This window comes from Hakea prostrata, chromosome 1, assembly GCF_041222555.1.
Source record: "Hakea prostrata isolate BN-2017 chromosome 1, UWA_Hpros_2, whole genome shotgun sequence".
Lineage (NCBI taxonomy): Eukaryota > Viridiplantae > Streptophyta > Magnoliopsida > Proteales > Proteaceae > Hakea > Hakea prostrata.
The window spans coordinates 75,875,835-75,899,561 of NC_142600.1; the positions used below are offsets into that span (position 1 = coordinate 75,875,835).

At 38.3% G+C, this 23,727-nt stretch overlaps 1 protein-coding gene across 3 annotated transcripts in view; it reads left to right on the forward strand.

Annotated features, from left to right (window-relative positions):
• The window catches only part of HAP2 (hapless 2), a 75,717-nt gene that overhangs the window by 30,611 nt on the left and 21,379 nt on the right, over positions 1 to 23,727 (forward strand). For all 3 annotated transcript variants that reach the window (XM_089142442.1, XM_089142444.1, XM_089142443.1), the window contains one exon: positions 11,289 to 11,367. In XM_089142442.1, the coding sequence (XP_088998568.1) occupies positions 11,289 to 11,367 (79 nt within the window). The remainder of the gene's footprint in view (positions 1 to 11,288; positions 11,368 to 23,727) is intronic.

Sequence of the window (23,727 nt, forward strand, 5' to 3'; positions counted from 1 at the left end):
TCACGTGAACAGTAAAATTTGTTTGTATGATGTTAGTGATGCTACTCTACTTTCTATTTCTAATGTTAGAGTCTTGCTACGTAAGTTTTGGGAGTTTTTAGAAAGCATAGTTTCTATATTGGTGGTAGTTTCTATTTTCAAAAATTTCTATTTTAGGAGCTAGGAAGTTACTAAAGTTGTAATTTTTTGTTTCCTTTTTTTTAGAGGACAATTACTTGTCTCTCAAGTTGTATTAAATTCATTAGAAGCTATAAATAAAAGGGCTCTGTGATTCTAGACTCTTAAGCAAGAATCACAAGCCTCTTCTACTAGTTCTTCATCTCTCTTCTCTTCTTCTTCTTCTCTCTTTTCTTTGTTCAAGTTCAACTGCTGTTTTGATTATTTAATGCTTGTTTCCTAACACCTGTTACTCTTAGATGCTTAGTTCCCCAACATTTTGCTGGTTATGAGGATAAAGTGTGGTGTGATCTCCATCTCCTAAAGATGGATGTGGCTCACATCATTCTAGGGAGACCATGGTTCAATCATAGGGATGTCACCACCCATGGGAGATCTAACATCTATATCTTTGAATATAAAGGGAAAAAGATTAGATTGGCCCCTAGCGCCCCAAAAAAGATTAAGGTTGTAGAGGATGAGGGCAGTAGTAGTACCATCAAACAAACTCGCTCTAAAACACTTGGCATACTTATCAGCAACAATTTGAAGTTGAGTGTAAAGAATCAAGCATTGTTTATGCTTTATTTGCCTCACAGAGTAACCCAAATACATATAACACATCAGATAAATTTGTTGATGTTTCAAAAGAGGTGCAAACCTTATTAGAAGAGTTTAGGCAGTTGTTTCCCAAGGAACTACCAGATGAATTACCGCTTATGCGTGATGTCCAACATGCAATTGACTTAGTCCTAGGTTCCTCATTGCCAAACTTATCCCATTATTGTATGAATCCCAAAGAACATGCTAAGATGAAGCTGCGAGTAGATGAATTGCTTGAAGAGGGATTCATTAGGGAGAGTCTTAGCCCTTGTGTAGTACCTCCCTTACTCACACCCGAGAAGGATGGCACTTGGCGTAGGTGTGTGGACAACCGAGCAATTAATAAGACCACCCTTGAGTATAGGTTTCTCATACCTAGGCTTGATGACATGCTAGATGTCACGACCCCAATTTTCACAGGCTTGGTGGGGCCCACATTATGGACATTTAACTAGGGCACGTGACAGTTCCTTCCTTAAATAAACCTATTTATAACTACTAAACTCAGACTAAACATTCTTTAGAACAAACAAGCAACCTGTCTGATAATTTGACTCATAAACATCTGTATACGGTCTAAAGTCCTGTTATGCTTACATTTGACCTTACAACAGTGTTTAGTAAGGTACATACAGTCTCAAAGAGATATATACATGCACAGTTCAATTAAACCAACAACAGTTGCAACAAAAAGAAAATGGTTTCCATCTTCATCTTTCAAAGTACTGTCAAGTGGCAGCACCCTTGCCCTTATCACATATCTGAGGACCTATCAACAATTTCAATTGTGAGCTTTGCAGCCCAGTAAGCAATATAAACAACCATGTAAATAAGTCATGCAATTCATCATGTATCAATCATCACATCACAGTCATAAATATCATGTATTCCACTTTCCTTTTTTTTTTTTTTTTTTACTTTCCTTTTATTTTCCTTTTCCTTTTTCTCTTTTTCATTAAACTAGACCTAAGCGCCACACGAGAGAGCACCATCAGTCTAAACCACACAAGTGGCATCAGTCACAACCACACAAGTGGCATCAGTCTCAACCACACAAGTGGCATCAGTCTCTTGGCTCAAGGCCAGGTGTTCTCTACAGGAGGCCATCATCAGTCTAGTATATCTTTCCACTTTTCAGTCTCGCTTCATGCCCTCCCATTTGGGTACATAAGTACCAGGACTTACAGAAGCCATTACATTTTCATTTCTTTTTCTTTTACTCTTTTCATCATCAATTCCAGTATTGCATTACCATGCTCTGCCCATTTCAATATACATTTTTTTTTCATTTCAATCATCATTCAGTCTCATCTGAACACAATTCATGCAATTCAATCATTTAAATATGAGAGCATGATATCATTCAATCTCCTCTGAACACAGTTCATAACATTCCATCATTTACATATGAAAGCATGATAATTTACATTTAACATGCATAAACATTCTTGCAAATTCATGATTAACAGTTCAAGCACACTATCCACATTCCATTTCAACCAATTCAATCTAGTCATTGAGCTGTCATCCAATTCCATGCATTTTGTTCAATACACAAAGGCATATATCGTACACTTTCCATAAATTACATCACCGACTAAATAACATAGACTTTATGTTACCATGTGCATGCTACATATCTATTAAAGGAAAAATACCCACTTATCATACATAGGTTGGTCAATATTACTTACCTGTCCTGGTTCCATGTGTGTGTGTTTTGACCCTGGTTCCGATAAAATCCGCTTTCCCTACGGTATCCCGAACAATTAACGACTATGCCGAATACGCGGAAACCAACGGGAGATTTTCCCCTATTTTTTATTTTATTTTATTTTATTTTCTCTCTCCTCCTCACGTTTTCCTCTCTCCTCCTCTCGGTTTTCCTTTCTCTCTCCTTTCTTGTCTCTCCTCTTCTCTCTCCTTTCTTCTCCCCACTCCTTCTCTCTCCTTTCTTCTCCCCACTCCTTCTCTCTCCTCTAAGCCCTTTAATGGCTGCCCTCTTCTCTCTGATTTTTTTCCCTTTTCTCTTTCCACTTCTCCCCTCCACTCGTTCTCTTTCTTACCTTAATTTCCTCTTCTGAAATCTGAAATCTGAAATCTCCTCTTCTACGTGTATAATTCTTTCTCCTCTAGCTTTAATGGCTTCTTCTCTCTCTTAATCTTCCTCTGTTTCTCAACTCACCTCACGCTAATTCCTCTTCTCTTCTCTTTCCTCTTTAATTCTTCTCCTTCTGTTTCTCTTGTCTCTCCCCTCACGTTCTTCACTTCTCTCACCCCTTAACTCCTTAACTCATCTTCTATTCTTCTGAAATTCTGTCTTCTCACTAACTCCTTCTTAGCTACTTCTTTCTCCTCTGCACGCAGGCCTTCTCTTTTCTCTCTCCTTTCATCCCTTGAGTCGGTCCTCTTGAGTCGGTTAGTAGATATAATATATATATATATATATATATATATATATATATATATATATATATATATGTCATATCCATATACATATAGTATATCTTTCATTAAATGACTAATGGGCTTTGTTATGGGCTTGTGGGCCCGCTGTAATATCATATACAGGGCCCACTTTGAGGTGCTAATATTAGTACCTTTGGGTTCAGAAAACCATGCCGATCATTTCCTCGTTTTCAGTTCAGTCTAATTCAGTCTAATTCCACTGCTGTGGAATCCACGAGCGATGTCTGACCTTGACCCAATATCAATTGGATCCAGCCTCATTTGAACTATCCTTTAACTATACTCAAATCATTTGATTAAACCATAAAATCAATCATCGGATCCTTTAATAATTTTAAAGACTGACACATTCACACACGATAATAAAATAACAATATAAAAAGATGCGGGGCATCACACTAGATATGATGGCTGGTTCATCAATCTTTTCTAAGGTTGATCTTAAGAGCGGGAATCACCAGATTAGGTTAGACCTCGGGATGAATGGAAGATGGCCTTTATGATGGTTAGTTATGTATTTTGGCTTAACCAATGCACCTAGCACGTTTATGAGAGTAATGAATCTGGTGTTACAACCATTCAATTGCAAATTTTAGTGGCTTACTTTGATGACATCCTCATCTATAGTAAAACCCCATCTTCCCACTTAGATCACTTGCGTCAAGTTTCCAAAAGTGCTTTAATGAGAAAAGTTGTATGCCAATCTCAAAAAGTGCACATTTACGAGTGTCCAAGTCATTTTCTTAGGATTTATCGTGCTAGCCCAGGGAGTATTTGTGGATCCTAAGAAAGTGAGAGCCATTGTTGAGTGGCCAGAATCGACTAACATCCATGAGGTATGGAGCTTCCATAGCTTAGCCACCTTCTATGGTAGGTTCATCTACCGGTTTAGTACCATTATGTCTCCTATCATGGATTGCATGAAAAAGAAAGAGTTTCAATGGACTAAAAGTGCTAAGAAGGCTTTTAAGGAGATCAAGACATTAATGACGGAGGCTCCAATCCTACGCTTTCTAGACCTCTCTAAAGTCTTCGAAGTCAATTGTGATGCATCTAGCATTGGGATAGGGGGTGTCCTTATTCAAGAAGGACATCATGTTGCCTACTTTAGTGAGAAGCTTAATGAAGCCAAGCAATGCTATTCCACTTATAACAAAGAGTTCTATGCGGTTGTCCAGGCCTTGTGCTATTGGGGCCATTATCTCTTACCACAAGAATTTGTGCTATATTTTGATATCCAAGCCCTAAAATACTTGAGTGCCCAAAAGAAGCTAAATCAAAGGCATGCCAAGTGGGTTGAATTTCTACAAAAGTACACCTTTGTACTCAAACTTCGATCTAGTGTTGAGAATATTGCTGCCAATGCACTGAGCCAGGTTAATATGTACCTCCGTCGCATAAATGCTACAAGTCGGGCCAATGCGCTACTTCAAACAATGAGCGTTGAGTTTATAGGATTTGAGGGAATCAAGGGCCAATACTTACTTGCCCTAATTTTAGTGAGGTATTCACTTCCCTGAGTGTAGATCCTCTTATTATCCACTTAGACTACCTACTAAGTGATGGTTTCCTTTTTAAAGGAACCAAACTTTGCATTCCCAGGACCTCACTTCGAGATTTCTTGATATGGGAATTGCATACTGGGGGAGTTGCTTGTCACTTTGGTCGAGATAAGACTATTAGCCTAGTAGAGGACAGATTTCACTTGCCATGACTCAAAAGAGATGTTGTTAGGGTAGTGAGTCAATGTATGACATGTCAAACCACTAAGCAACATAAATAGAACACTGGATTGTATAATCCTTTCCCTGTGTCACATGGTCTATGGCATGACCTTAGTATTGACTTCATGTTTAGCCTTCTTAAGACTTCGAGAGGACATGATTTTGTATTTGTGGTAGTAGAATGCTTCTCGAAGATTCCCTGTTTTAAGACATATGATTGTTAGTTGTTGCTAAACTCTTCTTCCAAGTGTTTGTCAAGTACTATGGCTAATACCATAGTGTCCAATAGAGATGTTAAGTTCGCCAGTCACTTTTGGCAGACTCTATGGAGGATGATGGGAACCAAACTTCTAATACCATAGTGTCCATTATATTTGAAAACAATAGGAATAAGGATTTTGTGAACACTTGTAAGGATTAGGGATTTTTTATAAACCTTTTGGCTTTTTATTTTTTGAATAAAGCACAAAAAACCAACTAGTATGCCAATTTAAATGGTAATTAATAAGGAAATCAATACAGGTTGTTTTCGAAGTCGGGTACAACAATAAGTGTATGCTTAATATACGGGAAAAATTTGTTTTTATCAATTATACGTTCGGATATGCGTATTAAAACGGTGATTAATCGCCCACCAGTGCACACAGTCATTCCTTCCACTTTGTTTAAAGCCTTTTGGTTCAAAGTTGCTCTCCATGTTTTTAACCTGGTATTAATCCCTACTGGTGTCTTATCTACCAAATAGTATCATCCAGCAAAAGGATACATTGAGGAACCTCATCTTGAGTGTCTTTGGTTAAGTCATTCGTTATAAGTGCAAGTAAATATAGGCTTAAAGTTGATCCTTGATGTAGCCCAACTACACTTGGGAAATCACTACCTTGTACCCCCACTATTCTTACACTTGTCACTGAACCATCATGCATATGTTTAATTATGTCCACATTTCTTGTAACATTTCTTCTTCTCCTTCTTCTTTTTTTCTTTTTTTATTTTATAGTACTTGCCAAATTAGAAGCTTTAGGGACTATCATATTTTTAGGTCAACAATGACCATGTGAAGATCTTTCTTACACTATTTATAGTTTTCCATAAGTCTCCTAATAAGGTAAATAGCTTCCATTATAGATATTCCAGACATGAAACCAAATTGGTTCTCTGAAACAGAGGTTTCTTGTCCCAAATAGGTTTGATTACTCTTACCCATATTTCATAGTATCACTCATCGGTGTTATACCTTTATAGTTATTATAGCTTTGGAAATCTCCTTCATTTTTGTAAATTGGGACCCCGATGCTCTCTATTCATCGAGCATTTTCCTTGTGCTCATAGTCCTTTTAAACAACTTGGTCAGCCAAGCTAGCTGATAGGTTCCTTTGCTCTTCCATACTTTTATTGGGATTTCATCAGGGGCTCTTGCCTTGCCTACTTTCATTCTCCTTAGAGCTTCTTTTACTCCAGACATCGTAATTCTCCTTATATATGGTGTAACCATCTGAGTTACCAATATGCAAAGTATGTTCATCTAATATGCTAGAGAAATGCACTTCCCATCTCTTCTTGATGTCCTCATCATGTAATAGTAATTTACCATCTTCACTTTTAATACATCTAACATGGTTTAGATCTCTACTATTCGTGCCCCTTATATTAGCTATCTTATAGTTACTTTTCCCCCTTATTTTAATTTTGGCACACTTCGAGTCACAATTACCAGGGCACAAATTGGCCTACTTTTACTTGTCATCAAAGCCTTGTTTAACTTGAATCCAAATCCCCTTTGGAGTTCCTTTTCTCTTCAATTAGAGCTTGAAGTTTTGAACTCAAGGAGGTCTTCCTTAAGCATCATCAAGAGGAAAGGGGCAAGGAGACTAGTTGAGCATCCACTCTCATCATTTGTATTCATACAAGGGTTTGTGCCACACCCTTTGGGTGATCTCTTTCATCTTTCTTTTAATTGTACGTGAAGGTTCTACCAAGTTTGTATTTTAATGAAAGTTTCAATGTTTTCTTGTATATCCATGTTTAGACTTATGAAAATACATGATCCAATTTTGTCTGCATATAGTCGAGCGGGTGCAAACCAAGAAGACCAGTTTGTATTTGGTTTTAGTAAAGTAACTGACATTTCCATTGTGTTTATTGTCCTCAAATTAGGCTGTATACCAAAAATCAAACCGAAAAAGCACCTAAAACCCACTGAAACATGCAACTGGAACATGGTACACCGGTGTACCATGTTCGCTGTGCTATCAATTGAGACACTGAGACAAGACAGAATTTTCAACTATGCTTCAGATGTATTTGCCATAATTGAATTCTGATTGCAAATATAATTTCAGAAAAGGCACTTATCTGTGATGGAAGATGCTACAAAAAATCAGATCTGTCGGTGGATGACTTTCCAAAGTTGAGGTCAATCCTTTAAGCATAGGTCAATCCTTTTGGTAAGTGAAGGTCACAAACAACTTGGCAGCATCTGAGAGAATTCTTCGATATTCAGTACATGAATGAGGTGACATCCTGTCTTCAGAGAGATCACCTCATTGTGCTGCCCTTAAATCTGAAAAGAACCCAAGAAGAATAGAGGCAGACAACTTCAGTGAAGGTTGGGGAGAAGCCTACGATGGAGAAGAGAGTAGGCTTGAGGATTTTCTTGATCAAACAAGAGATGGCTCTGATACCATGTGGACTTCTTAAAAGAGTGAATTAAATTCTTTTTTCACAGCCCCAGTGGGGTATTTATAGTTTTACAAGCGAAGGAATCCATATAAGAATAGGAAAGAAAACCAATTTAGAAAAGGAGAAAGAGATAGACTTGAAGGAAGAGTCTAATTGAAGAAGAGAAGAGGGACTCATATTGTCCCTAATTATACTCTTCAGGCTGGCACTATCCATATGCTAGCACCAGTCCCAAGAGGTATTTTTCCTTCCCAAAATTGCCATTGTCAACACAAAGATTAATGGAGTTTAGTATCCGGACATTACTTTGAGTTGACTTCTAGATTATTCTTCTGTCCTCTTTTCGTTCGTTCAATGGTGATGGGGAGCATGGTTCAAAATAACGTGGGGTTTTGCCTTAACCTCACTAAATCTTGACCTTGGCGAGACGAAACATGATTCAAGTGAGATCCAATCAGTTGATTGAATTCTGATGAAATCTTGGTGAAATTTTTCCGAAATCTCGGAAATTTCAATGAAAGTTTGAAATTTTCATGGGGTTGTATAATATAAATTGTAATTTTTTATTTTTTTAATTATAATTGAGATTTGACTAACTATCAGTATTGATTCTTGCATCGTAATGGAAGTTTCAATGTTCATGTATATCCATGTTTAAATTTGTGAAAATATATAATCTAGTTTTGTTTGAATAAAGCTGAGCATGTGTGAATCTAGAAGACCAGTTTGTGTTAGGTTTTAGTCAAAACCAAGGTACGAAACATTGCTGGATTTTGGGATTTCACTGGCTGGCGAAACCAGCGAAACCCTGAAATGTCGGCAAAAGTTTGCCAACATTATCAGTCAGATTTCGCCGAAGAAATCAGAAAATCGAGGGGCGTAGGCATATGAGCCAGATTTCACCAGAAAAATCAGGGAATATGGTCTACCAAGTGGCCTTTTACCTGACTTGGTGAAAAGTTTCCCTCTAAATATCTGATGATTGGAGTTTTGTCATCGAAAGAGAAGCCTGCAACTTTTCAATTGAGAAATTCTGAACTAGCCAGAGAAGAAGCCGAAGGTGAAGCTTTATGGTGAGTGAATTTACTTAAATACCCTGATATTTGATTGTATAGGCGACGATAAACTGATTCTCGTTGATAAATTGCCGAAAACTCAGCGATATTTTGCAGAAATTGGTTTCATTAGGTGTTTCATTTCTGTAAGTATCGAAACAGAGATATTTTGCTGAAATTTCTTTCCTTGGTCAAAACTAACATTGTCGTTGTATTTATTAGCCTCAAATTATGTTGTTTAAAAAAAAAGGACAAAAAAAACCACCTAAAACACTCAACCGAAACATGGTACATCATTGTACAATGTTTCGTATAGATTACAACAAAATCTCCAGTATCTCGGTTGTCAAGGCAAGACGAGATTTTGAACATTGATGGGGGAAAAGAGATAATGTTTGGCCACTTTTTAGGTTTTTCCTACTCCTTTTAGCCATAGTTTAAGTTTCAAATGAAACGACTGAAATTTTGTTTTTTTGGCAAATTGAGACATAACAAAGGTACGGAATTTTATGCTTTGGCTTCAGTACATCTCAGTCCAAATCTTGACCGTCTCAACTATTTTGACCATTCGGCTCATCTTCTTTCATTAAATTACTTAGTTTGAAGTTTAAACGACATCTACATATTTCGTTGATCTCGTCTCGGTACTGCCCCTCCAGTTTTGCAAAATTCAACCTAGGATCCTATTTTTTTTGCTTTAAATCCCTATTTCTAACTCAAATTCGATACACCTTTAGTCCTTTGTCAACAAACATCCACTTTGTTGGATTGTTATGGGTTAAACACACCTTGAAGTTAGTTATGTGTGTCTGTCCCAAAACTTTGATTTCTTGATAGCTCCAAAAATGTTTGTTTCTTATGAAATCAATATATGTTTAATTTAGAAGCATCATCTATGATTTTTTGCTGTTAATTGTTAACTTCCTTTCATTCTCCTTTTTCTTTTTGGTGGAATACTAGTATTTTTTTAATTTTTTGGTTAAAAAATTTATTTTCATAGAATGTACTTTGGGAAAAAAAATAGTATTTATTCATGATAGATGACATTGAATCTAATATATGTGAGACACCATCACTCGATCTATGTCCTTGATGGTGTTGAATTTTTTTTTGTAGTTAATTAGTTATTTAAGTTGTTCAAAAATTATTAAATATTTGTTGTAATTATCTAAAAAATGCCAATTATTTTCTATTTTGAACTTAAAAATGTTGGAATATTAGTACTTATTATGTCTTCGTTGGTGATGATGATGTTGTTAATTAAAGTACTTCCATTACAATTTATGACTATTTGTATTTATTATAGACACACCTCTCAACTAGTAGGATATGAATGAGCGCTTGTCATTATTTATTTATTTATGTGAATACCTCTTTTGTTGTGTTATTAATGCTTTGAATAGGGTGTATACAAAAACTTAGGTTAAAAACCCATCAAAACAAGGCCAAAACCACCCATCGACATGTCCTCCACCCCCCCCCCCGGAAAATAATCCGGTCGGCCCCCCGCCCCCCCCCCCCCCCCCCCCCCCCCCCCCCCCCCCCCCCCCTGGACTCTACCGGGTTAAATGGGTTCGATCTTATCTTCTCAAATCTAACTCCTCGGACTGCCCCTATTCCCCTCCTTCCCGGACATGGAGGAGAATCTTCACCTCACCCGCCTCACCACCCGGATCTCCCCTCAATTCGCAGATCCTTGGCATCCGATGGGTATTCTTCTCAATCTCTTTCCCCCGCATTGTCTGAGACTCGCATTCCCAAATCTACCCGCCCCCCTCTTTTATCTCAAGGCGGTTTGAACCTTGCTTTTAGTCGAATGAAATGTATGTTGTAGGACTAATGGGGGACAAAATGAAGGAAAATGAAGGATAAAGAAGATAGGAGGAAGAAGGAGAAATCTGAGAAGAATCAGACTTGAAGAAGGGGAAGAAGGATAAGAACACTCATAAGAAGAAGTAAAGAACTAAAGAGAGATGGAGAAGGGGGGCCTTGCAAACGGACAAAGCTAAAGCTTCAATTGGTTTTTCTATTCCATGCTTAATAAGCTAATTACAAGTGTTAAAATAATAAAAGGGGCATTCTTCAATACGAAAGCAACTATAGTAAGACTCTTGGTAATTTAAAACTAGCAAAAAAAAAAAAATGATCATACTAGGACTCTTAGGAATTTAAAACTAAATAAAAAACTAATAGGTATCCTATGTGAATTAAAAATCTAATTACATAATTATCCCAGGAAATAAATAACAAAATCCTAAATTATCTCTAAAACTCCCATGAAAAGAGTTCCTATTTTATCTCCTTGCAAGTTGGACTTGGGGCCCACCAAATTTGAATTTATTTCCTCACAAGCTCAACTTGGGGCCCACCAAATATGAAATTTATCTTCTAGGTTTGTTCATGTTACTATAGCATGAACAGTAACTTCTGGTTGTGCTACAAGGACGTTCTATTTGCACTGCTTTAATGATTCAATGGATAGTAAAATTGCTCACCAGTTTAGTAAAAACCTTCTTTATAATGTATTCTCTCGTTTCTTTCCTATACTTGACAAGTAGCTATAATTGATTTCTGATGTTTATGACCTTTTCCTTGACAGGTTCCATGTTTTTGGTATTGGAAAGCGATCCCTAGGGTTTAATATCCGAATTGAATCAAAAGTCGGCTCTAAAATATCAGTATGAGTCTGAGAATTCTTATTGTCATAGTTGACTCTGATTCTTCTTCCATTTTGTTATACTTATTTTGTTCCTAGTAACTTTGGTATGCATGCTTAATGTGGTCTTCTCTTATATCACATAGTTCTAATGGTTCAATATTCACATTTGATCCAATAACTGTTAAAGGTACATGTTGTAAGGGTCAAATGAAAAATGGAATGTGAAATAAGTGTTTGGGGTATCTCTTGTTTATTGGAATATTATTTAAGTTGTAATTTTATCTTTTTTACTTTTTAGCTTTTACCTTCATATTGAGGCATCTTTAATTTACATTGTTAAAGTATACATAAATTTGGAGTTTACTGTTCACGTGAACAGTACAAACAGCTTTTACTGTTCATGTGAACAGTATTTTGCTGTTGTTTTGATTATATTTTCTATTTTTAATGTGGGAATCTTGCTACATAAGTTTTGGGAGTTTTTTAGAAAGCATAGTTTCTATTTTAGTGGTAGTTTCTATTTTCAGAACTTTCTATTTTAGGAGTTAGGAAGTTACTAAAGCTGTAATATTTTGTTTCCTTCTTCTAGAGGACAATTACTTGTCTCTTAAGTTGTATTAGATTCATTAGAAGCTATAAATAAAAGTGCTCTGTGATTCTAGACTCTTTAGCTATGAATCACATGTCTTTTCTACTAGTTCTTCATCTCTCTTCTCTTCTTCTTCTTCTCTCTTTTCTTTGTTCAAGTTCAACTGCTATTTTGATTGTTTAAAGCTTGTTTTCTAACATGGTATCAGAGCTTTTTTGAATCAAAATAGTGTTGTTCTCAATATTCTCTTCTGAAATTCTTTTTTTCCTGTTTCCTTGGTGTGCAGCCACCTAATGTTGTATATTATGGATTGTTAGATCAGATATTCATGTGAACTGATCTTCTCTACCTATTACCTTACTTTTACACGTTCCAGAACTGGGATACCTTTGTTACCTCTCTCTCTTTTTTTCTCCTATTCTGTCCTAAGGTTGCAGAAATTTTTTTTTCTGCTCATTCTACTTCAAGTTTTGGAAAACTGATTTGAGTGCTATCTACCTCAGTTTAATGTCTTCACTTAGACGTCACTCAATCATGAGTACGGCTGAATCAAAAGGATCTCAAGGAGATCATGTAAACGTTCAAATTACATCTATCAAGCTTAAAGGTAGTTCTAATTACTTGTTGTGGTCACAAGCGGTTCGGGTGTACATACTTGCAAAAGGTAAGCTTAAGTTCATTGAGGATGAACCTCCTGTTTGAGACCGACAAATCCTATTTTAGTTGGATCCAAGATGATGCAATCATCAAAATTTGGATATGGAATAATATGGCACCTGATATTGCAGCGAATGTTATGTTCCATAAGACTGCAAAGGGAATATGGGATGATTTGCAAGAGACTTATTCCCAAGCTAAAAATATGACTCGGATTTTTAGTATTTATGAAAAGCTATTCAATTTCAGCAAGCTGACAAGTCTCTGCAGGATTATTACAACTCCTTTAAAGGCATGATGGAGGAGTTGAATGTCTTTCAACCTCTCACCACTGATATAGAGAAGCTAAAGGCCCAACGGAATGAATTTTTTGTGTCTAAGTTTCTTGCAGGATTGAACCCTGAACTGAAATCTGTCAAAGGACATCTTCTTGCTGGTGAGCATGTCCCTAATCCTAGTGAAGCATATTCTAGACTTCAACGTATTGCCTTGCCTGAAGGTAGTTCTCCAAACAAAAGTTCTAAAGGAGAAAATTCAGCCTTCACTACCTCTTATGGAAGGGGACGTGGTCGTGGTTCAGGGGGAGTTAGTAGGTCTTTTGGAGGTCGTGGTGTTCAACTGTCTGATAAGACATCTCGACTTTGTACTCATTGCGGTAAAAACAGGCACTTAGTGGAAGCTTGTTGGGCCAAACATGGAAAACCGAGTGGGCCAAGCACCTTGCCAATCATGCCGTTTTCGATGGTGGTACTGATCATCGTAGCAAACAACGATAGTGGTTCTGGATCTTCTTCAGGGGACTTGTCTAAGACTCTAAGAGATGATGTAAGCCAAATCCTTCGCCGATTGCAAAATATTGAAACTGGCGCTTCCACATCCACTAGTACTTCTGCTGCCACACTTTCTCATGCAGGTAACACAGCACTTCTCACTTCTACTCCCACCCCTTGGATCATCGATTCGGCCATATGAGTGGTAAGTCATCACTTTTTAGCTCTTTTTCTAAATCTACCACTAAAAATTCTGTTGTCATAGCTAATGGGACTTCCACACCTATTCTAGGCTCTGGAAGTGTTTCTCCTACACCTTATCTTACTTTATCATCCGTACTTCATGTTGCTAATTTTCCTTTTAACTTATTATCTGTTAGTCAATTAACTAAAGCACTAAACTGCTCTGTGACTTTTACTCCCACTTATTGTGTTTTCCAGGACCTTCACACGAGGAAGACGATTGGTGGAGGGTGTGAAAGGAACGGACTCTACTATCTGGACTATGCTACCCCTATTGCGGCTCTTTCTGATGATTGTGTAGATGCTCTCCAGTGGCACTGTCGTTTAGGCCATTTATCTTTACCTAGATTAAAAATTTTATTTCCTTCTTTTAAATCAGTGTCTAGATTAAATTGTGAAGCGTGTGAGTTAGGGAAGCATCATCGTGCCACCTATCCTCCACGCTCTATCTCTCGTAGTGAGTCCTTATTTTCTCTTGTTCATTCCGATATTTAGGGCCCTTGTAGAATTAGTAATAGGCATGGTTTTCGATATTTTGTTACTTTTGTGGACGATTTCTCCCATCTTACATGGTTATATCTTTTAAAGGATCGGACAGAGTTCTTAACTACATTTAAAAGTTTTATTCATGAAATTCGGACTCAATTTTCTCTTCATATAAAAAATTTTCGGTCTGATAATGCTTTAGAATATGTGCAACATGATATATCTAACTTGTGTGATTCTCTTGGAATGATTTATCAAACCAGTTGTTCATTCACTCCCCAACAAAATGGAGTGACTGAACGCAAAAATAGTCACCTCTTAGAGGTTGCACACGCTATTTTGATTCAGATGAATGTTCCAAAGAGTTACTGGTGTGATGCAATTTTGACTGCTGGTCATTTAATTAACCGCATGCCTATGCCTTTGCTTTCTGAAAAATCTCCTTTTTCAATTGTTTTTCCCAATAGAGAACCATTTTCAGTTCCACCCAAAATTTTTGGTTGTGTGTGTTTTGTTCACATACCACATCCTTTGGATAAACTTTCCCCCCGTTCTATTAAGTGTATTTTTCTTGGGTACTCACGCACTCAAAAAGGTTTTCGTTGTTATGATCCGGTTCTTCGCAAACAATTTACAAGTGCGGATGTGACCTTTTTTGAAGACACTAAGTCAATCTGTGTTTGTTGAAAATGTTTTGGATGATACTCCTCCTATTCCCCCTTTAGTTCCTTCCACTAGCAATGTTCCTCTACAGGTTTATCAGCGAAGACATAAGTTGCCAGAACATATTGTGGATAGTAGAGTTCCTCCTAACAATATTAGCGGCTCTCCTTTAGTGGAGCCTGACGTTGGCCCTACGGATGTTCCTTCTTCATCCTCTCCACCGGCGGATTCTTCTAGTGGAGTTCCCACTCTGCCTTCAAATGACTTACCAATTGCTTTAAGGAAAGGTACTCGTACTTGCACTTTACACTCTAACATTGTTTATCCTGTTTCCAATTTTGTTTCTATCTCTCATCTCCCTCCTAGCTTTCGTTGCCTTGATTTGTCTATGTCTGCCGTTCATATTCCAACCCATCATACCGAAGCTCTTAAAATTCCTGGCTGGAAAGCCGCTATGGATGTGGAAATGGATGCTTTACATTCTCGTCATACATGGTCTTTAGTCAACTTACCTCCTGGGAAAGATGTGGTCCGCTGTCAGTGGGTGTATACAATTAAGTACCATTCTGATGGTACGGTTGAAAGGCTTAAGGCCTGCTTGGTGGCTAAGGGCTATACACAAACATATGGTGTAGATTATTTTGAGACTTTTTCTCCTGTGGCAAGACTTAATTATGTCCGTGTCTTGATATCTTTGGCTGTGAATTATGATTGGGCTCTTTTTCAGCTTGACATAAAAAATGCATTCTTATATGGTGATCTTCATGAAGAAGTTTACATGGAGCAACCTCCAGGGTATGTTGCTCAGGGGGAGGACAGTGTTCGTGTTTGCAGGCTTCATAAAGCGATTTATGGACTCAAACTGTCTCCACGGGCTTGGTTTGAGAAATTTATCAAGACTGTGGAGTCTTTTGGTTTTGTACAGTGTTATTCTGATCACTCTATGTTTGTTAGATGGCAGGGTGATTGTGTTGTCATTATGGCAGTTTATGTTGATAATATTGTCCTTTCAAGCAATGATGTTGATGCAACAATCCATACAGTTAAGGCACACTTACAAAAATCTTTCCAAACCAAAGATTTAGGTGATTTACAATATTTCTTGGGGATTGAAGTGATCCGCAGTAAAAAAGGAGTAAGTTTGTCACAAAGAAAGTATGTGTTAGATCTTTTGATTGAGATTGGCATGCTTGCTTCTAAACCTAGTGACATTCCCATGGATCCTCAGTTGAAGTTAGGACGTGATGATGGTGACTTGTTAGATGATGTCCATCGTTACAGGAGTCTTATTGGGAAACTTATTTATCTTACTGTTACTCGTCCTGATATTTCTTATTCTGTTGGTGTGTTGAGTCAGTTTATGCAGTCTCCTAGGAAGGCTCATTGGGATGTAGCGATGAGAGTGCTTCGGTACCTCAAGAGTGCACCCTGAAAAGGGCTCATCTATCGACCAAATCAGAGTATGGACTTGGTTGCCTTTTCTGATGCAGATTGGGCTGGATCCGTCATTGATCGCCGGTCAACCACAGGTTATTGTACTTTTCTTGGTGGAAATCTTGTGACTTGGAAGAGTAAGAAACAATCCACCATTGCTCGATCTAGTGCTGAAGCTGAGTATAGGGCTATGGCCCACACCGCTGCTGAATTGATGTGGCTTCGTTCATTGTTAGAGGAAATAGGATTTCCAGTTTCTGCTCCTATGAAAATGTTTTGTGATAATCAGGCAGCCACTTACATTGCTAGTAATCCAGTGTTCCATGAGAGAACGAAGCATATAGAGGTAGATTGTCATTTTGTGCGTGATGTAGTGAAGAAGAAGCTTATAGCAACTCCTTTTGTGAGCTCTACTGACCAACTAGCTGATTTGTTCACCAAAGCTCTGTTCAGACCAAGTTTTCAGTCTATCTGTTGCAAGCTGGGCATGGGAGATTTGTATGCTCCAGCTTGAGGGGGAGTGTTAAAGCATACGTAAATTTGGAGTTTACTGTTCACGTTACTGTTCACGTGAACAATGTTTTTACTGTTCACGTGAACAGTATTTTGCTGTTGTTTTGATTATATTTTCTATTTCTAATGTGGGAATCTTGCTACATAAGTTTTGGGAGTTTTTTAGAAAGCATAGTTTCTATTTTGGTGGTAGTTTCTATTTTCAGAACTTTCTATTTTAGGAGTTAGGAAGTTACTAAAGCTGTAATATTTTGTTTCCTTCTTCTAGAGGGCAATTACTTGTCTCTCAAGTTGTATTAGATTCATTAGAAGCTATAAATAAAAGTGCTCTGTGATTCTAGACTCTTTAGCTAAGAATCACAGGTCTTTTCTACTAGTTCTTCATCTCTCTTCTCTTCTTCTTCTTCTCTCTTTTCTTTGTTCAAGTTCAACTGCTATTTTGATTGTTTAAAGCTTGTTTTCTAACATACATGAAATGTTTAATTGAACATTAGAGGGAACAGGAATCGTTTGCTCTCTTCATAATTGATGCAGCCCCAATTAAATAAGGATCACTTCTTCCAAGATCTGTAAGAGAACCATCTCATATTGGACCAGGAAAGGTTTTCTTTGTGATATGGGTTGTGATTAGATGATTTTGCTAGTAAGGATGGGTATGGTTGGTGGCCTCTGAATTCCTTGGTTGGTTAATTGGAATGAATAGTATTAAAGACGATAGGGTGTTAGGTTTGGATAGATTGGGGTAGGTTCTCACAAATTATGATATGGGATGAAAAGTCATGGGAATGGAGCAAAACATGAAGGGAATGCAAGTAATACTATAATGATAAGATCCCCTAAGCTTGGTTGGGTTTAGATGGCTAAATTTGAAGATATAAAGTTCTTGTTTTGGGGATTTTATGGAGTACAACAATTTGAGAATATCTATATCTTGAACTTTCGGACCATATAATAGGCCGATGACCATATGAACATATTAAACAAAGGCCCAACACCCATATCTATCAACCCTAGGTTATTTCAAAGGAAAATGAGCCAATTCAGTGCTACTTCAGCATCACTAAGGCTCTCTTGTCTCTTCACTTCTTAGCTCTTACTTCCATGTCTCTTGTTTGAATAAAATCGTTCTTGATTTTTAACTATAAGTATGTGTATTTGCTGTCAGTAAAGTGATATATGTAATATTTTAATTTTTTACCTAATGTGAGTGAATATGGGGAAGTGGGCATTGACAATGCCCCTCAAGGCCTGAAACAACTTCAATTCCATCCCCTCCCTCGTCACAAAAATGGCATTCGCATTACTAATCCCGCTAGCATCAAAGCTGAGATCGTCTCCTTTTTCTCCTCCTTGCTCTCTCTGTCCTCTCTTCCCCCTAACCTCATTAATAAAGTCATTGATCCTTCCTTCGTCTCCTCTCTCTGCGCTATCCCCTCCATGGAAGAAATGCTTCTTGCTATTCAGTCCCACAAGTCCAATAAAGCCTCGGGGCCTGATGGCTTTAGTATGGGTTTCTTCCTTGCCGCTTGGGATTTCATTGAGCATGATCTTATCCATACCATCCGTAGCTTTTTCTTCAACCCATCCCAACTCTCCTCCATCAACCAAACTTTCCTCTATCTTTTCCCCAAGAAGCAAGAGCCTCTTCCCTTTCTGATTTCCACCCCATCTCCCTCTGTAATATCATCTACAAATTCATTTCCAAAGTCCTTGCGAATAGGCTCAAAATGGTTCTCCCTTCCTTTGTGAGTCCGAAATCTGCCTTCATCTCGGGCTGCATCATTGCAGACAACATACTCTTTTGTGTGGAGATTGTTTGTGGCTTTGATAGATCCTCGAATTCCCCGGCTGCCCTCCTTAAAGTCGATCTTCACAAAGCTTTTGATTCCGTTCGCTGGGATTTCATTAGCGATGTCCTCCTTTCCATGGGCTTCCCTCCCCCTTTCATCCGCTGGATAGAAGCCTGCATCTTCACCCCCCGATTCTCTGTCTTAGCCAATGGATCCCCGGTAGGATTCTTTCCCTCCTGTGTTGGCATTCACCTAGGCTACCCTCTATCTCCCTACCTCTTCTCTCTTGCTTTAGAGGTCCTCTCCCGTATCCTCCAATCCAAAATTGACCATCTCCTCATTTTTCCCATCCCTAAATGTAAGTCCTTAAACCTCACCCATCTTGCTTTTGCGGACGATCTCATAATCTTCTTAAAGCGGATCACCTATCCATCTCCTCCATCCTCTCGGCCCTTTCGCTCTTTGAATCCCTCTTTCGCCTTAGGGTCAACCTCAGCAAATCCACCATCTTCCTCTCCGGTATCTCTGATCAGCTTCGTGCCTCTCTCCTCCAGCTTTCAGGCTTCTCTCCTGGCTCCTTCCCGATGGTCTATCTTGGCTTCCCGCTCATCCCCGGTAGACTCACTCGCCATCACTGCCTTCCAATGCTTGACAATATCCACAAGAAATTGCAACTTTGGAAGGGCAAACTTCTATCCTTTGTTGGTTGAGTGGTCCTCATCCGATCTGTGCTCTAGTCCAACTATCTCTACTAGTGTGGCATCTTCTTCCTTCCCTAAAGCCACCATCCATGCGATGGAATCCTTATTCTATGCCTTCCTCTGGAAAGGGCAGGAAGTCTCTTACATCATCCACCCTGTCAGTTGGTCCTCCATTTGCCGCCCTACATCTGAGGGGGGCCTAGGTATCCGTCGGGTCTTTGATATTAACTTGGCCTGTCTCCTTAAACTCATCTGGAAAATTGCCTTAAAGCATGATTCTATTTGGGTTAGGTGGGATATTCTTACCTTCTCCGGACGGATTCCTTCTAGAGCGTTCCTATGCCCTCCAATCCTTCATGGGTTTGGAGGAAAATCCTCCTCCTCTGCCCCCGGGCTATCTCTGCCATCTCTACTGGATCTTCCACTTCCTTTTGGCTTGACCCATGGCATCTGATGGGCATCCTCTATAATCACTTTGGTCCCCGCACTGTCTATGACTCCCGAATCCCTAAAACCACCCCTTATCAGCTTTCATCTCTAATTGGTCTTGGAGCCCCTCTCCCCTTCCTATGCTCACACAGGTTTGGGACTCCCTTCCCCCTCTCTTCAACTCCTCCCATGACATCACCATTTGGCTACCATCCCCCACCAAATCCTTTGCCACCTCTTCGGCCTAGAACCTCCTTAAACCCTATAACCCTAAACCTCCCTGGCCTCCCTTAGTCTGGTTCAAAGGCTTCATTCCCCGCCACTCCCTCACCCTCTGGAGAGCCTTCAACCAAGCCCACCCCACCCAAGCATTCCTCTCTAACCCAAGCCCTGTTAACCTGTTAGAAAACAAGTTTTAAATAATCAAAACAGCAGTTGAACTTGAACAGAGAAAAGAGAGAAGAAGAAGAAGGGAAGAGAGATGAAGAACCAATAGAAGAGGCCTGTGATTCTAGTTAAAGAGTCTAGAATCACAAAGCCCTCTTATTTATAGCTTCTAATGAATCTAATACAACTTGAGAGAAGTAATTGTCCTCTAGAAAAAGGAAACAAAGAATTAAAGCTTTTGTAACTTCCTAGCTCCTAAAATAGAAAGTTCTAAAAATAGAAACTACCACCAAGATAGAAACAACTCTTAAAACTTATATAGCAAGACTTCTATATTAGAAATAGAAAGTAGAATAACATCAATAGCATAATACTGTTCACGTGAATAGTAAAATACCCCAAAGTGCGTATACTTCAACACTCCCCCTCAAGTTGGAGCATACAAATCTCCCATGCTCATCTTACAACAGATAGACTGAAAACTTGGTCTGAACAGAGCTTTGGTGAACAAATCAACTAGATGGTCAATAGAGCTCACAAAAGGAGTTGTTATAAGCTTCTTCTTGACTACATCACGCACAAAGGCCAACTGTTGGAAGCTCTATGGTAAGCTTGCTAACTTTGAGCAGAAAAGGGCATAAAGAAGGGGAAAATTGAAGGCTAATCTTTTTAATACTATTCCCACAACACCCTCTGTAGACATTGGTTTTTAATAGGAGGAATTAGCTACTCTACGACATATTTTGCAGTCTTCTACTACTGGTGGAGCCTTTACTACTGCTTCCTCCGCTACCCATAACAACTTCTAACTTGCTATTTCAGGTAAAACTTTTACAAGCTTCCATGTTTCTTCCATTTTTGTTGTTTGGATCATTGATACAGGAGCCCATAGATCATACAAAAAGTTCATCCTCTTTTTTCTTACATTATTCTCCAACTTTCGGGAAAGAAAAAAATTTGAATTCTTGATGGCTCTTATTCTTCTATTGCTGTAAAAGGGACCATTTAGCGTTCTCCATCGCTTTCTTTGTCTAAAGTTTTGTATGTTCCTTCCTTCTCTACTAATTTACTTTCTATCAGTAGTCTTACACATGACTTGAATTGTTAAGTGACCTTTTCTCCATCCTACTGTGTCTTCCAGGATCTAATAACGGGGAAGGAGATTGGACATGGTAAACTAGACAATGTACTTTATTTGCTAGAGTCGATTGAAGGATTTACTTTTACTCTCTGACTGCATCTTCTCATCAGGTCCACTCGCTAATGTCAAACATTCATCAATGGCGTCGTAGGTTGGGTCACCCCCTCTAGGAACTCTTAAGAAAGTATTTCCTGATTTAGTTTCTTCTTATAATAAGGACAAATTTTTTTGTGAAGCCTGCATTTTTGCGAAGCAGGGTCGTTCTACTTATTTACCTTCTCTTCATAATAGAAAATCTATTCCTTTTGTGTTAATTCATATTGATGTATAGAGCCCTTGCCAACGTGTGTTTATTACTGGCCATAGAAATTTTTTTACTTTAATTGATTGTCAATCTCATTTTCCATGGATTTATCTTTTAAAACAAAAAATAAGCTTTTTAATGTTTTCATGATTTTCGTAGTATGATTAAAACTCAATTCAATGCCACTATGAAAATCCTTTGTGGTGACAACAGAGTATATTGATGGTGAATTTCAGATATCTCTCTGACTCTTGTGTTGATAAGGCTGCCCAGAATGGGGTTGCTAAAAGAAAGAACCAGCATTTATTAGAGATAGCCCATTCTATTCTTATTGCTGTGAATGTCCTTGACCAATATTGGAGTGATGTCATACTCACTGCCTCTTACCTTATGAATAGGATACTTGGTTTTAAATGTCCCAATGAGATTCTCCAGGGAGACTCTTCCTTTGTTATTCCCCCAAATGTTTTATGTGTGTTATGCCAGAATCATAACTAACTAGTGTAAGCTGGCTCCCTATAGCCTACATTGCATGTTTTTAGGGTATTCTTCTAGTCATAAGGGGTACAAATGTTATCATCCTCCTTCCAGAAAAACCATTGTGTCCATGGATGTAATTTTTAATGAGTTTTGTCCTTACTATACTTGGGAGAGTCCTAGACTAGAGGTGTTATTTCCAACTCGGACCTTTCCTACCACACATATAGACTCTCACACACCACCACAACACAACTTAGGAGTTTAGGAAGAGTTTGAGCAGGGGGAGACTTCGGCCAGTACATTGGAGGATTCTAATTCTCCCCTTACATTTTCTAAACCATGTGAAGAATCTTGTCAGGGGGAGACCACTCCTATAAGGCACGTTATTGAGGTCTTTCAAAACAAGATTGACTAGAACAAGGAGGTGCAGACTTATCAGGGGAAGAATCACAATCAGCCAAAGCATTGAAGAAAGAGGACATGTTACCACTTCAATCTCTTGCTCAAGAATGAAGAATCAGATTCTACTGTTCCCCCTGAGTTATCTTCTTTTGATCTTCTAATTGCTGTTAGAAAAGGAGTTAGATCTTATAATCAGCTTCCCTTAGCTAAATATGTTTCTTATGACTCTTTATCTGACTCTTAACTTGTTTTTATATCTTCTCTATCATCTGTTTCTATTCCTAAAAGTTGGCAAGAAGCCTATGCTGATAAGAGATGGAAGACAACTATGGTAATGGAAATGCAAACAATGAAGAAAAATAATACTTGGGAGCTGGTTACACTTCAGGGAAAAAATCTGTGGATTGTAAATGGGTGTTTGTGGTTAAACAAAATATGGATGAATCGGTCAAAATTTTGAAGGCTAGACTAGTTGCAACTGGGTTTATCCAGACTTATGGTATTAATTATCAAAAGACTTTTGCCCCTATTGCAAAACTGAACATTGTTAAAGTTTTGTTATTTGTGGCTGTAAACAAAGGCTGGAACCTGCACCAACTAGATGTAAAGAATGCCTTCTTTCATGGTGAGTTAGAAAAGGAAGTCTATATGGAGATCCCACATGGTTTTGTTTATGACAAAATTGTAGGGAAAGTTTGTTGGTTGAAGAGATCAATTTATGGGTTAAAATAGTCTCCTAGATTTTGGTTTGGACACCTCCAGAAGGCAGTGATCTCTATTGGGTACAAGCAAAACAATGTTGATCATACGTTCTTGGTTAAGAAGTCAAATACCAATATCACACTTCTCATTGTTTGTGTGGACAATATTGTCATCACAAGGAATAATGGTGAGGAAATACAAAAATTGAAGGACTTTCTTAGCAAAGAGTTTTGAGATTAAAGTTTTAGGGAAGTTACAAGGCTTCCTAGGAATTGAGGTGGTTCGATCAAATGAAGGGTATATACCTATCTCAGAGGAAGTATGCTATAAATTCATAATTAGAAGTAGGAATGTTGTGGTGTAAAGCAATTGATACCCCTATTGAGGCTTAAACTAAACTTAAGGAGAAAGAGGGAGAACCAATGGACAAAGGAAGATATCAAAGGCCGGTAGGGAAGCTTATTTACTTATCCCACACTAGACCAAACATTGCTTATGCCGTGGGAATAGTAAGACGATTGATGTATCCTCTATATTCAACTCATATGATGGTTGTTGCTAGAATACTGCAGTACTTGAAGGGAACTCCTAGAAAATGAATACTTTTGTCACCCCTGATAATCTAAGGGTAAAACCTTACATTGATGCAAATTGGGCTGGATCTCTTGACAAGAAGTCAATTTCAGGT